Below are 13,374 nucleotides of genomic sequence, written 5' to 3'. Positions count from 1 at the left end.
AATTCTCAACCGTGTCCGTGGCACGGCCCGTGGCACGGAAGTTGAACTTCGTGCCGTGCCGTGCTTGACTTCGGGCCGTGCCGGGCTGCGCCGAACGGCGGGCCGTGCCGGGCGGCACGCGGGCCAACCCGGCCGGTGCCCAGGTTTAGCGGCGGCGAGCCGGTGAGTTTTTTTTTTTTGTTTTAAATTTTTGAATTTTGAAAAAAAAAATTCTGGAAAATGGACATCCGCCCAGAAATTCCGAAAGTCCAAGGGAACTTCCAGAAATTTCAGGCAGAAGTACTTCCGAAATTTCTGGGCGGATGTCCATTTTCCAGGTTTTTTTTTTTTTTTTTTTTTTCTGTTTTTCCCTTTTTTTATTTTGTTTTTGTGTTTTCCACGTTTATCTTTTTTTTTCTGTTATTCCCCACTTTTTTTTTTTTTTTTTTTCTGTTTTTCCCTTTTTTTTTTTTTTTCTGTTTTTCTGTTTTCCACGTTTTTCTTTTTTTTTTTTTCTATTATTCCCCTTTTTTTTATTTTGTTTTTTTGTTTTTCTGTTTTCCACGTTTTTTTTTCTGTTTTTCCTTTGTTTTTTAATTTATGTTCTTCATTTTTTTTTGTCCTCGGTTTTGTTGATTTGGTGCATGTTTTAATATGAAAATATTTGTGTCCCTAACTTTTTTTTGTTTTTTTTATTTTTTTTTTAAGTAATTTGTGTCCTTCATTTGTGGCTTTAAAATAATTTTTTTGTTGATTTAGTTTTGCAATAGTTATTGATATGTATTTTTTGTTGATTTAGTTTTACAATAATTATAGTTTACCAATAATTCTTGATTTTATTTTAATAAGTTTGTTGTTGCTATGTATTGTTATTGTTATGTGAATTTGGTTTGGTTTGTATTGGTTTTTGCTGCTGTTGTTGTTATGTATTATGGTTGTTTACTTAAATTGTTGTTATTGTTATTGTAATTGTTTTTTTATTGGGTTGTCGTTGTTGCGTTTAAATTTTGGCAGTTTTGTGGTTAATTATAGTTTTGATTTGGTCTGTTATTGTGTTAAAATTATTTGTAGTGTGTTAGTGTGTTGTTATTGTTAGTAGTGTATTAGTATTGTAAGAATAATATTATTGTTATTATTTGTAATGCTGTTATTATTGTTTATTTGATTTGATTTATTATAGTTTTGATTTGATTTTTTTTATTATTGAAATATGATTCTGTACTTATTTTTTTAATGCAGATTGAGGGTTCTGGTCCTCGTCATGCAAGATCAAGACGTTTGAATGCGTCTGTTAGGAGGGAGTTAAGTGGTGCAGGACCTTCACATGCACCGCTTCAGCATGAGCAGCAGTATGGGACTGCTGGTGCTTGGTCGGGGGACCACCAGTCACAGGGGAGCGCCCCCATGTATTCGTCTACTGGAGTGCCTTCATCAGATGAGGATGAGGATGAAGATCGAGGAAGTCAATCTGCTGGAGATGCACAGTACGACCCTCTGGATTACCGTACTGTGTATAGGGGTGACCATGGGAGATATGTTAGCAGTAGTGAACCAGGTCAAGCTTCTACCAGCTCGTCAGATTCATGGGTGGTGCAGGAGCCGATGTCAGGTGGGCCTGAGGATGGTACCGTCATTCCGAGTTTTGGGGGTCACGTGTCTGCCTACATATGGGGTGGGCAGGAGCGAAACGTGCTGCGGTGTTTGAGCAGGACACAGCTGTGTTCTGAATTGGGTAACTGGCGCGCTCGTCTTCCGCCGGAGCACCTGGAACCGATCGATGGCACTGGTCTATCTCATTTACCCGGGATCATGTTTCGGCGATTTGACTGGCCCTTAATTTCTGCTTTTGTTGAGAGATGGCAGCCAGACACGAACACGTTTCACATGCCTTTTGGGGAGATCACGATCATGTTGCATGATGTGTATCATATTCTAGGGCTTCGTGTCGACGGTACCATGGTTTCCACTACTCCTAGCACGGACGTTTTACGGGACGCGTGCTCGGTTACCTTAGATATGACTGAGGAAGAGCTGAATGAGAAGTGCGGTACCAAAACCATATGGCAGGGTAGTGGGGTCCTGACTGAGAGGATAGTAGAGTCGACCTTGGAGGCGCAGAGGCCCTTCAGTTTCCATTACAAGGTGTACCTGTGGTTAGTACTCGGCGGTTGTTTGTTTTTGGACAAAAGTGGAAACCGTACTCATCCTTCCTTCCTCAACGAGCTGTTTGTTGAGGATGTTCAGATTAGTGAGTACTCCTGGGGTTCTGCTGTGCTAGCATACATGTACCGGCAATTGGGTACAGCATCACGAAGAGATGCTGATTCTATCGCTGGCTGCCTTACGCTTCTGCAGGCGTGGATCTACGAGTACTTTCCGTGTTTCCGGCCTCAGCAGGGGACCTTGACCAGAGAGCTTGCTATTCCTCGTGCGTCCGCCTGGGATGTTGGATCGGGGTGCCCTAACAAGAGCATGGAGCGCCTTCTCGCTTTTCGGGCTAGGTTGGATCAGTTGACGGACAATGAAGTTAACTGGCTACCGTACGGAGTTGATCCAGCACGACGCGTGCCTGCTACTCTTTTCATTGGCTGCATCCAGTATCGTAGCATCATTGAGCCATACATGCCTGATCGAGTGGTTCGGCAACTTGGATACGTCCAGGGCATTCCACCAGCCATTATCAGGCCTGAGAAGGCTAAGAGACCGACGAACTTGAAGATGTATCGGGTTGACTTTCCGCCAGAGATGACATCTGTGATGTGGACTCGGTTTGTCCCTGGTATGTCTTTTAGTGTCGTGGTAGGTGCCCTCACCAGACTTGGTGGTGGTGCTCCTACAGTCGGTCCTGGTTACATGCAGTGGTTGTACCGATTTTCTCATCCACGTGTTTCTCCAGTTGCGTCATCACATGAGAGTCGCACACTGCCAGAGAGAACTAACACGGATTACGTAAGTAGTTGAATTTTTTGGTATAATTTAATAAGTTGCTATTTTGATATGTTGTTTATAATATGTGATTTTTAATATGTTGTTTTTTTAAAAAAAAACTTGTGATTTATTTAATATGTTGTTTTTTTAATTGAAGTGGATGGGTCGGTCTATGGAGATCATCAACAGGACCCTGGAGGAGTATCCGAGCCTATCGCGTGATACAAGAGCAATGGCTGAGGCGCTACGAGCTGATTAGAGGGCGATGATGGGGTTGTGAACTTCCTGTTTTTTTTTTTATTTCCCTTGTACGAATTTCGTTTATGTACTATTTATTCGTTACGTACTTTAAGTATTGAACAACTGTTTTGGTGGTTTAGTAAATATTTTGTTTAATTAAGTTCAATTCGTTGCAAATTACATAACGACAACTGTTTAACATAAATTTGTCGCCAACAACATGTTCAATATCTAATTAAGGCATCCCACATGTTCCTTCTAGCTTCGTAACGCTGATCCCAACCGTCAACACTTGGGTCGTGGTGCTCGGTCCACCAACCTGCAACCGAGGGAAGTGGCGAATCAGGTGCAAGTTCAATACAAATAAAATGTGAGGCCCCAACTGTAGCGATGACAAACTCTCGCTCCGGTGCTGTGACCCCCCTTCTTGCCCGCAACGGCAATATCGTGAGGCATGGGTAGTAGCAAGTTGGTGTTTGGCCTACACCAAGAATAATAACCGCTGCGTTGAACCAAGTCGCAATAGGAAATAAATCTTGTATTGCAACCATCCAATGACGGGAATCAACCGCCCCACCGTCCCATCGAATACGCTGCACATTGATCTCAAGTCTTCCAAGTCCATAAATCCTCTCATATAGGGCTCGATTACCGAGGACCTCATTCGCTATAGTCTCTCGAGCGTCATACCATCGACCTTGATCACTGAAGAAGAACTCGGCCACACAACGAAACCCACAGTTCCCATCGCCAATGACATCCTTCCATCCTGTGATGTAAGGCAACATCGGCCCTGGAAGCATGTGTCGATAACGGCTTTGGCTAATGTCGTTTACATCTCCTGCACAAATGTAGGTTTCAGTTAATAGTTTAGTGAACGCTGATTTATGTGAAAAACACAACACTCAATCGTACCTGTTTGTCGTGCGCCGTGTTCAGTTGGCGGTTTACATGTTCAAAATAAGAACGATCACGTCTTGTATCATTGTTTCTTGGTCGACCACGAACTCGGTGGTTTACAGCAGGCTCTCTGAGATCGGAATGATCCGGATGCAGCTCCTCTTCAATGATGCGAGACACGTTTCGAAGAACAGCAGGATCACTATCAAACACCTCCTCCATCAGAGAACGAAAATGTGCGGCATCCTCGGTCGAGTCATTGCCAGGCATCGTCCCACCGTCTCCAGAACCAATAACCAAGGTCCTCCAAAACGGGTGAATTTGCCTTATGTACAATCTTGTCCCAGCAGCTAGAGAATCATGTATCTAGCATGCACAGGGCAACTCGTGGGTCACACGCATTGCACATCCACATCGTTCGTGCACTTGACAACTCAGCTCCCTCATCCTCCTTGTCTCCTCATCGAGAACCTTCAAACAATGCTGAGACACCTTCCCGTTTATACGTGACAGTGGCAACTGTCGGTACTTTTGACCTATCTTCGACCTAGATGCCTCCAAACCATTACGAATTGCGATGATTTGATTACCAATGTGGCTATGAACTCGAACCCATACGGTATCCAAAGAACCTGCACATTACAAAGAAAAACAGTTATGATTTGTAACTGAAATTCCTAAATAAAACTACATACATGAAGTACAATAAGCAAACACCAAACCTGTCGAGGAATCAAACCACATCTTCACGGCCGAATGTTGGCTCTCAACTCTGCAAGTGCTGGTGTTGCCATAATGTAGAACTTGGTTTGTCCAAAATGTCACGAACTTCGTTTTATGACAAAGCCATGTGTTCTCTACATATTGTATCACTGCTGGAAAACTTGCCCACTTATCTTTCATATTTTCTACAGCAGCCTCATAATCTTCCTCGGTTGCAGCGTCCATGATACGTTTCCATTTTCCGTTTTTTAAAGACGCACCGATTTTCTTGCTTTTGAACATAGCAGTGACCCGAGCCTCCACATCTTTGTTAATGTGCCATCGACAAAGTAAGTGCGAGGTTCCTGGAAACACTTCCCTCAATGCAGCACATAGCCCAAGCTCACGGTCTGTTAGGAAAACCGACGACTCCTTATTATACCCAATCACATCTCTCAACCTCTGCAAAACCCATCGATAGCTTGCCGTGCTCTCGTTGCGCATGAACACGTAAGCGACGAGAAAATTCTGATTTGTCGGTGTCACGCTAACTATCTCAAAAAACGGCATCCCGTATCGGTTAGTCTTGTAAGTGGAATCCATACCGATCACATAGGGGTACGTCCGTAGGATGTCTACCATGACTGGATGCGCCATAAAGGCGTGCTGTAAAACACCTTCATCATCGGACATGACCCAGTAAACATACTGACTCTGTCTCGCCAAATGTAGAAATTGCTGAACAACTCCTCTCCCATCAGACATCTCCTCTCTGAAGTCATTCCGGCAGTTGTAGATGTGTCTGATGTTTGGATGATCATCAGGAAATTGCTCCGCAATAGTCGCCATGATGTTACGCGGTGCAACCTTTGACTTCGTCATGTCACGCACAACCTGCTTCGCATTCGGGCTCAACCCACTAATTTTACGATGACCCTCTGGATACGCAATCATTGGATGGTTGTGGGTCCCAGTTACATCATCTTTCGCCCGGATAAACCAAGTATTGGTGACGAACTCATAACATATCTTGATGTAGAAAGGACAACTAATGCCCTTGGTTTTGGTGTCCTTCCGAATTGCGTTCTCAAGATCTCTCGGCTTACTCCTGCGTCCCCGGTCACATCTTAAATATCGAACTGGTCGACCATCCCTCTGTTTATTGAAAGACGCTTTCACCAAAATAAATCCCAGATTTATTGCAACAGCATCCGCCCATGTAACTGCATCGTCAAACGTTAGAAAAACCGTGTCTGTCACAAAATGTGCACTGTAATTCACAACGTCACCGTCGTCTTCAACCTCCGAATCCTAACAAAATAACAACACAAACAAATAAAACACACAAGGATTAGTATTTTAAATTTAACAATAATAATAACAATAATAATAACAATAATAATACAAATAATCATAATAATAATAAAAATAACAATAATAATATTAATAGTATTAATAGTAGTAGTAATAATAATAATAATAATAATAATAATAATAATAATAATAATAATAATAATAACAATAACAATTACAATAACAATAATAATAAAAATAACAATAATAATACTAATGATAATAATAATAACAATAACAATAATAATACTACTAATAATAACAACAGTAACTACGTAACATTAACATATAATAACTAATATAATAATAATAACAACAATAGTAGTAATAATAGTAGTAATAATATTAATAATAATCATAATCATAACAAAAATTTACAAAATTAACAAAACTAATATTAATAACCATAATAATAATAATAATAATAATAACAATAACAATTACGTAAAAAAAACAAAAAAAAAAAAAAAAAAAAAGACATCCGCCCTTTATTTTCGGAAATCTGGGGGAGATCCGCCCAAAATATCCGGATGTCCCCCAATACATCCGGAAATTTCAGGCGGATGTTCACATCCGGATAAAATTTCCGGATGTACTGGGGGACATCCGGAAATTTTGGGCGGATCTCCCCCAGATTTCCGGAAATAAAGGGCGGATGTCCTATATTCAAAAAAAAAAATTCCGCAATACTTACAGATTCTTCCGTCAAATCCTCCGGCGTGTGAACGTTGTCGTCGTCCATCGTAAAACACCACTCCGTACACTTTCCTTTTCTGCCCCGGGATTTTAAAATTCCTCGGGATTGCCGTACAATGGTGGAACCGGGATTTTTTAATGCTCGGTATTTTTTTAACACAAGTGGTGGGCTCGGTAATGTTTTTAATGTTGTCGGTAACTAAATTTACCCATGGTGGACCCTTAAATAGATAAAATACTCACAAGGGCAAAAAAGTCATTTCAATTAAAAATGTGAACGTCACCCAGTAATTTGCGAACGACGAATAGCGATTCAGTTTTTTTATTACTACACATTGCCTCCTATATTTAATTTCTTTATTTTTTTTTTTTTTGCAAGGATCCAAACAAAGGAAAACTAATTTGTAATCTTGGTTCTCCTTGAAATTATTTTTTCCATGAAAACTACTTTTTCATTAAAATTATTTTATATCAAACATAACTAAACGGAGCAGGAAAAAAAAAATCTCATTGTAGCTCCCTATTTTAAATTTATGTTGTTGAATTTACTAACATCACTTTTTCTGTTCTATCATACGGAGTAAATAAATACACATACTCCCTCCGTTTTTTATGCATCACTTGCCTTAGCTTATTTGGGTGTTGTTTTTAAATGCATCACTTCTATATTTGGTAACTTTGTACTATATTTTAATATTTTTCTCTCTTCTCTAAACCCAACCCAAATTATTTTATCATTTCTCTATCTTTCATGGTCCCTATATATATGATTAAAAAAATCATTCTCTTTTACATACGATCTTTTTTATGGTTCACATTATACTTTTATCAATATAAATTAATCACCTATTTGCTCCCACTTGTACAATATCTGTAGTACTATATAAAGAGAAAGGACATCTTGGTTGATAAATTTACCTTTTTCTCAAAATGCCCTTCTCAATTTGCTAAATTACTATTCATTTTTTGTAAATGTTCATAACTGCTCAAAAAAAAATATATAAAATAAAAAACATCTGTTCCTTATAATAAAAAATAAAAATAAAACTAACTAACTACCCTCAAACCAATATTATTATCAAAAAAAAAAACCAACCCTAAAACCACGTTCATCTTTTTTTATTATTGAAAAGATCCATGTTTTACTTTGCTAAAAGATTCCCAAAAAAAAAAAAAAAAAAAAAAAAAAAACCTTTGTTAAAAGATAATCGTACATACTTTTATTAAAATTAAGAAAATTAACACCAATATAGTTCCTTCCAAAAAAAAAAAAAAAAAAAAAACCTTAACATGTATTAAAAAGAAAAAAGTATACACATCTTCTTAGCTATATACGTAATATTACTATAAATGTTTTCTCTGTCTTGAATCTCTTATACAAAAACTCAACAATCAACAATATTTTCTAAGATTAAGGTTCAAGAAGTTGAGTAAATTGTTATCATCTATTTTTTTTTTTAATATGATCTTTAATTTAAAGTTTTTATGAAAGTATCGATTTTTGAAAAAATCTACAATAACAATATTACGAGTAAAATATCTATGTTGTACACACGTAGCGTGTGTCTCATAGCTTGTAATATTAAAACAAATAGCTCTCCTAAAACTCCGCGTAAATACAAGTGACGTAAAAAAATAATAATAAAGTACAATATGAGCACTAACGAGTAACAACACTTTTTCTAGCCCCAAACTGTATCACCTTACTTAAAACGATACTGACATCGTTTTGATATTTGGATCAATGCCTACAAAGGCTACAACCCAAAGTCCGGCCCAAAGCGCTTATACCAATACCAAAGTGCAATTTGCTCTGCAAAAGCAAAAGAACTTTTGCATTAACCAAATTGATAATTATATGATCCCATAGACCTTAATATAGGATCAATCCACTATACTTCGCAATTTATTTGATTTTTCAGTACAATAACATCTTACTGAAGTTAAAGTTGATGAGAACTGTGCCTATCAGCATCACTACCACGTGGTTAGCCCAAGGCTTGATAACACATTATATAATTTTGCAACAAATTTTTACGGTCATTACTCATTACCATGTCAAAAAATACCTACATACATGTGTTTGTTCACAAATCTTTGAGACTACACAATACCATTTCTAAAATAGTAATGGATGATAATGAATATTTGCGTAGAAAATAAAGTATTTGAAATGAGAATAGTATTACCATAGACACTGATATGAAATCTTTTCGGTAAAATTACTTACAAAATCATTACCATTACAACTGTTCATTAACAACAATCAAATATGTCGGATGTAAATTGACCCTTCACTTTTCAGCTATCACAATTACCAGCACCTTGTCCAAGATAACAGAAAACAGAATTTCAAACCAATTTTTGAAAACACAAAAAATGAAGTCAGTAACAATATCCACCTCCAAACCCAACCTTCCTCCACCACCACAACCACAGCCACAACCACCAATCCCTTCTCTCTCCTCGACTGACTCTAGCAATCTCAACCGCCGTCATCTCCTCACCTCACTTTCTCTCTCTATTACCCCTTCTTTCTCTCTCCTCACCTCCCAATTTCCCATTTTACCCCCACCCGCCGCCGATGCCCGAGGACTCTTCCAAATGCCCCCATTTCGGCTTAACAACAGGTACATATAACTAAGTACCATTAATCTTGTTTCAATAATCTGTACATTTTGAGTAATTTGTATTGAATTAGATGGAAATTTTCATTTGTTTAAAAAAATGATTTTTGGGGTTTGTGGAATTGATGAAGGTATTTTCTGGTGAGGGCAGGGGAGTCACAGTATGAAAGCTTGGGGGTGATCAATACGAACCCGGTTGCGAAAACATCGGTCGATAGCGGATTGTCGGAGAATGGGAAGAGACAGACAGTGAGGGCTTCTTTGGAATTAAAGAAAATGGGTGCTTGTGATGGGAGTTGCTGGATTTGGCCTTCTATTACTCAAAGAGCTTACCAAACTGCTGAGGTTATTGCTTCTGTTAATAAAATTGATCGTAGGTAAATTTTATTCAATTAGTTTAATAATTGAGATTAAATTGAGCAAATTTGTTCTCAATAATGTGTGATCAAAGATGAATTGAGCATAATTTCACTGTTCAGTTCATGAAATTACTCTAATTTGATTTATATGGACTTATTGACGACTTTGACTGTTAATTTCTATCAATGTTAGAGAAATTTATAAAGTAATAGTCTAATTGATGTGCTTTTTTATAAGAAAATTTGGGTTATTAAGTTGATGGTCAGTAAGTAAATGTCTAGCCTTTTAGATGACTTGGATGTTCTTCTTTTGCTTTTGTTGTAGCCACATAGTGCCTGAGTATAGCTTTCTGGATGCTCGCGGGCTAGGGGCTTATGAAGGAAAGGCGCTAGAATCTGTTACAGAGGTGTGGTTATGATCCATTTGAATAAGTTTTAGTCTATACTGAATGAGATAGCAATAATTAAGGCAAATTATGTGCTTATACTTTATACATTGTTGCTAGTCCTTTTGAGTTTTAAGTAACAAGAAAATGTAGCTCTAATTATTTTGTGGTCAATTTTCAAGTTTAACATGATTAGTTTTACAGTACTAACTATATGATTAAGTTTTAAGCTAAGCTCAAAATGCGACTATATATCATGTTACTCTCAATGCTTCAAACCAAATTCTGAAAATTGACAATAATTTCAGAATTGCTATGTAGTGCTCTTCTGTTTACTGCTGAAGTGCTTAAGCAGGTTTATGCATCAGATGGTCTATCTCCCAACATAAAGCCGCCTCCTATTGATGATGGAACCCCTAACGAGAGTGTGGAAGATGTGTTTGTACGTGTAACACAGCTCATGTCGATACTTGAAACTCAGTACTCCGGAGATACTGTGATCATCGTGTCCCCAGATTCTGACAATTTAACAGTTTTACAAGCTGGCTTAGTTGGACTTGATCTTCGTAGGTATACTAACAATGTTCAATAATCCATATGACCATATATGCACAACTTCTACGGCAAGAATTTTATTGCTTTAGTCTAATATCATTAGGATTTATAACTTATTGTTGCTATCACTTCGATTTTCAGGCATAGGGATCTTTCCTTCAGCCCAGGAGAGGTGAGGTTTGTTGATGAAAAGAGTATACCTGAATACAAGAAACCTGCATCAAACGTATATAAGTGCTATAATCCACCTAACTGTAGGTAGACTAATTTCTTCGTACAATTTTTGCACATCTATTGTACATACTTGGTGAATGCTGATCGAGTACTGTATGAGTATGACAAATCTTGTTTCTGCCTTTCTGGTGTATGAGAAACATTTACAAAGTCATACGTATAACCGCAATAGCCCTAACAAGCACAGGTTGTTAAGCAATTTGCATTTTGCAGTGATAATGAATAAATTAGGAAGGATTCTGAGGTTTGGTCAATTGCTCTGCTCTTCAGAATCAAATACAGTGCTTGTGCATGTTGCTGAACTCATGAAAACATTTTAAGTAGCCTAAGCAAACACGTTGTCGAACTATGCACTGGCCAAGGGCCGTGCCAATGTCCTGGACGCCTGGATAGTTGCTAATCTTGCTAGTTGTTATAGTCCAGGCCATTTGAAACTTCCTGCAGTAAACTCACCATGTTTGTGACATCAGTTGGTATAGTGTTATGAGGTGCGTGCGCTTTGAAGAGGCTCGATTCGACCCTGCTTGACACTTTAGCTTGTAGTGCAGAGGTTTCATAGGAAAATTGTCTCGCATCAGTAGATTAGTAAGAAGGCGACTTAACTATAGAATTTTGAGGAATCTCCTCTTAATTTCCATAAGGTCTCACTTACCTTGGGTGCTTGTTGGTTTCCTCTCCTCTTGACTTTTACTACAGAAATTCTCTTGTACATGCTAAGTCTGCTATGACAATGCTAAACTAGAAATAGACCACTTTGAAAGCCGCCATATACAAACATTTTATTTTGGTTGTTTGACCACATGAAAAAGTTAACAAATAATTACTAAAACGAATCTCATTTCAATTACATAATCACCCCTAAGGTTATTTTGTTCCTAAGTTATCCCTAACGAAAATTTATTTCCCTAAAAAAAAAACTGAAATTTATTTTGTGCTAATATAAACCGCTCATACGCTCTTATTTGTATACTCAAAGTGACCACTCAAAATTAATAGAGAACAAATTACAAAGTATATTGTTGTTATTTTTATTTGATTATTATGAGATAGAATTAGAAGTCCCTACATACAATAACTTTCTAGGGATAACAAACAATAGAATCACAAAATTCATACACAAGGCATACGTTTGTTCGTACGTGAGTCAGCAAAAATTGAAATACTTAATATGTACCTCTTTGTTTCTTAAGTAGGTGTTTAGAAAAATTATAGGGTAGAGACAAAAAAAAGAATTTTATCATATAAAGTATAATTAGTGGAAATATATTTAATTGTTACTATAGTAGGAAAATAGGGTAGGGACAAAAAAAAGAATTTTATAATATAAAGTATAATTAGTGGAGATATATTTAATTGTTACTATAGTAGGAAAATTATAGGGTGGGTCCTTAGTCCTTACCAAAGAAGGATAAATACAGGTGATGAGAATCGATCTCAAGATCTCCTAAGAGCGGGAGGGAAGCTCTAACCACTTAAGCTATCCCTCACTATCAAATAAGAAAAGTGTTGTAATTATTATGAAACAGATATAAAAGGAAAGTGATTGCGATTATTACAAAACCGAGGAAGTACCTAAATTCGAGCTAGCAAGACAAATATTTTATTTTATTTTTTTTTATTTTTTTTTTACAAGACAATTCGAGCGAGTAAGATAAATTAAGATACAATCTTATATCTACAAATTATACTCAGTATAAATCAAATTTTAACAAATATGAATTTCTTCTTCATTTTGGATCATCCATAATAAAAGTGTTTTACAATTTAGGACCTTCCATTTTGCTAGCAAAATTTCCATAATCTAGAATTTTCTTTATTTAGTAAAAAATGATGATCCATTTTCATTTTCTTTTAATCTTCACCAGTCTTCTTCAGTAGTCAGTTGTCAGTTCAACCCCCTGCTTAGTGCTTAGGGCATCTTTAAGGGTGAACTATTTAATTGTTCACAATGAATAAACAAATAAAGTGGTGGCTTAATGGCAAACCTTTAATGGTTCATGTTGAGTGGTCATGGGTTCCATTGCAGGAGCAAGCATTTCCATGAATTAATTCGCTGTGGGCCCCACCAATATTTTGGACTGGTATTATAGCAAAACGACGTCGTTTTGCTGTTTCATGGTGCAAAACGACGTCGTTTTGCTGTTGTAGCTCAGAAAAAAAAATAGAAATCAGCGGCTGGGAGCGCGCCACTTGGCCCAGCCGCTGCTTGACACGTGTGCACTGTTTTAAATATATCCGTTGTAATTTTGCAACGGATATATTTTACAAAATACAAATCAAAAAAAAAAAATTACCAACGACTCTATTTTTTTCCCCTCTATAAATAGACACCCATATTGATATATTTTTTTCAACTTTCAAAATTCATTTTTTTCTACTATATTTTTCTCTTCAAAAATCCCCTCTATAATTACC

General features: G+C 37.3%; 2 protein-coding genes across 2 annotated transcripts; both read left to right on the top strand.

Annotated features, from left to right (window-relative positions):
* Positions 1-219: 219 nt before the first annotated feature.
* LOC110686742 (protein MAIN-LIKE 1-like) lies at positions 220-3,749 on the top strand. Its single transcript, XM_021863349.1, has 3 exons — positions 220-279; positions 1,219-2,928; positions 3,065-3,749. The coding sequence occupies exons 1-3, from the start codon at positions 220-222 to the stop codon at positions 3,164-3,166; spliced, it is 1,872 nt and encodes a 623-aa protein (XP_021719041.1). The 3' UTR covers positions 3,167-3,749.
* A 5,292-nt stretch (positions 3,750-9,041) lies between these two features.
* LOC110686611 lies at positions 9,042-11,203 on the top strand. The gene is made up of 5 exons (XM_021863211.1): positions 9,042-9,428; positions 9,557-9,802; positions 10,110-10,191; positions 10,526-10,740; positions 10,867-11,203. The coding sequence occupies exons 1-5, from the start codon at positions 9,178-9,180 to the stop codon at positions 10,985-10,987; spliced, it is 915 nt and encodes a 304-aa protein (XP_021718903.1). The 5' UTR covers positions 9,042-9,177; the 3' UTR covers positions 10,988-11,203.
* The last annotated feature ends 2,171 nt before the right edge of the window (positions 11,204-13,374 follow it).

This window comes from Chenopodium quinoa, unplaced genomic scaffold (genome assembly GCF_001683475.1).
Source record: "Chenopodium quinoa cultivar QQ74 unplaced genomic scaffold, ASM168347v1, whole genome shotgun sequence".
Lineage (NCBI taxonomy): Eukaryota > Viridiplantae > Streptophyta > Magnoliopsida > Caryophyllales > Amaranthaceae > Chenopodium > Chenopodium quinoa.
The sequence above is the reverse complement of the archived record's forward strand: the minus strand, read 5'-3'. Positions and strand labels throughout refer to the sequence as shown.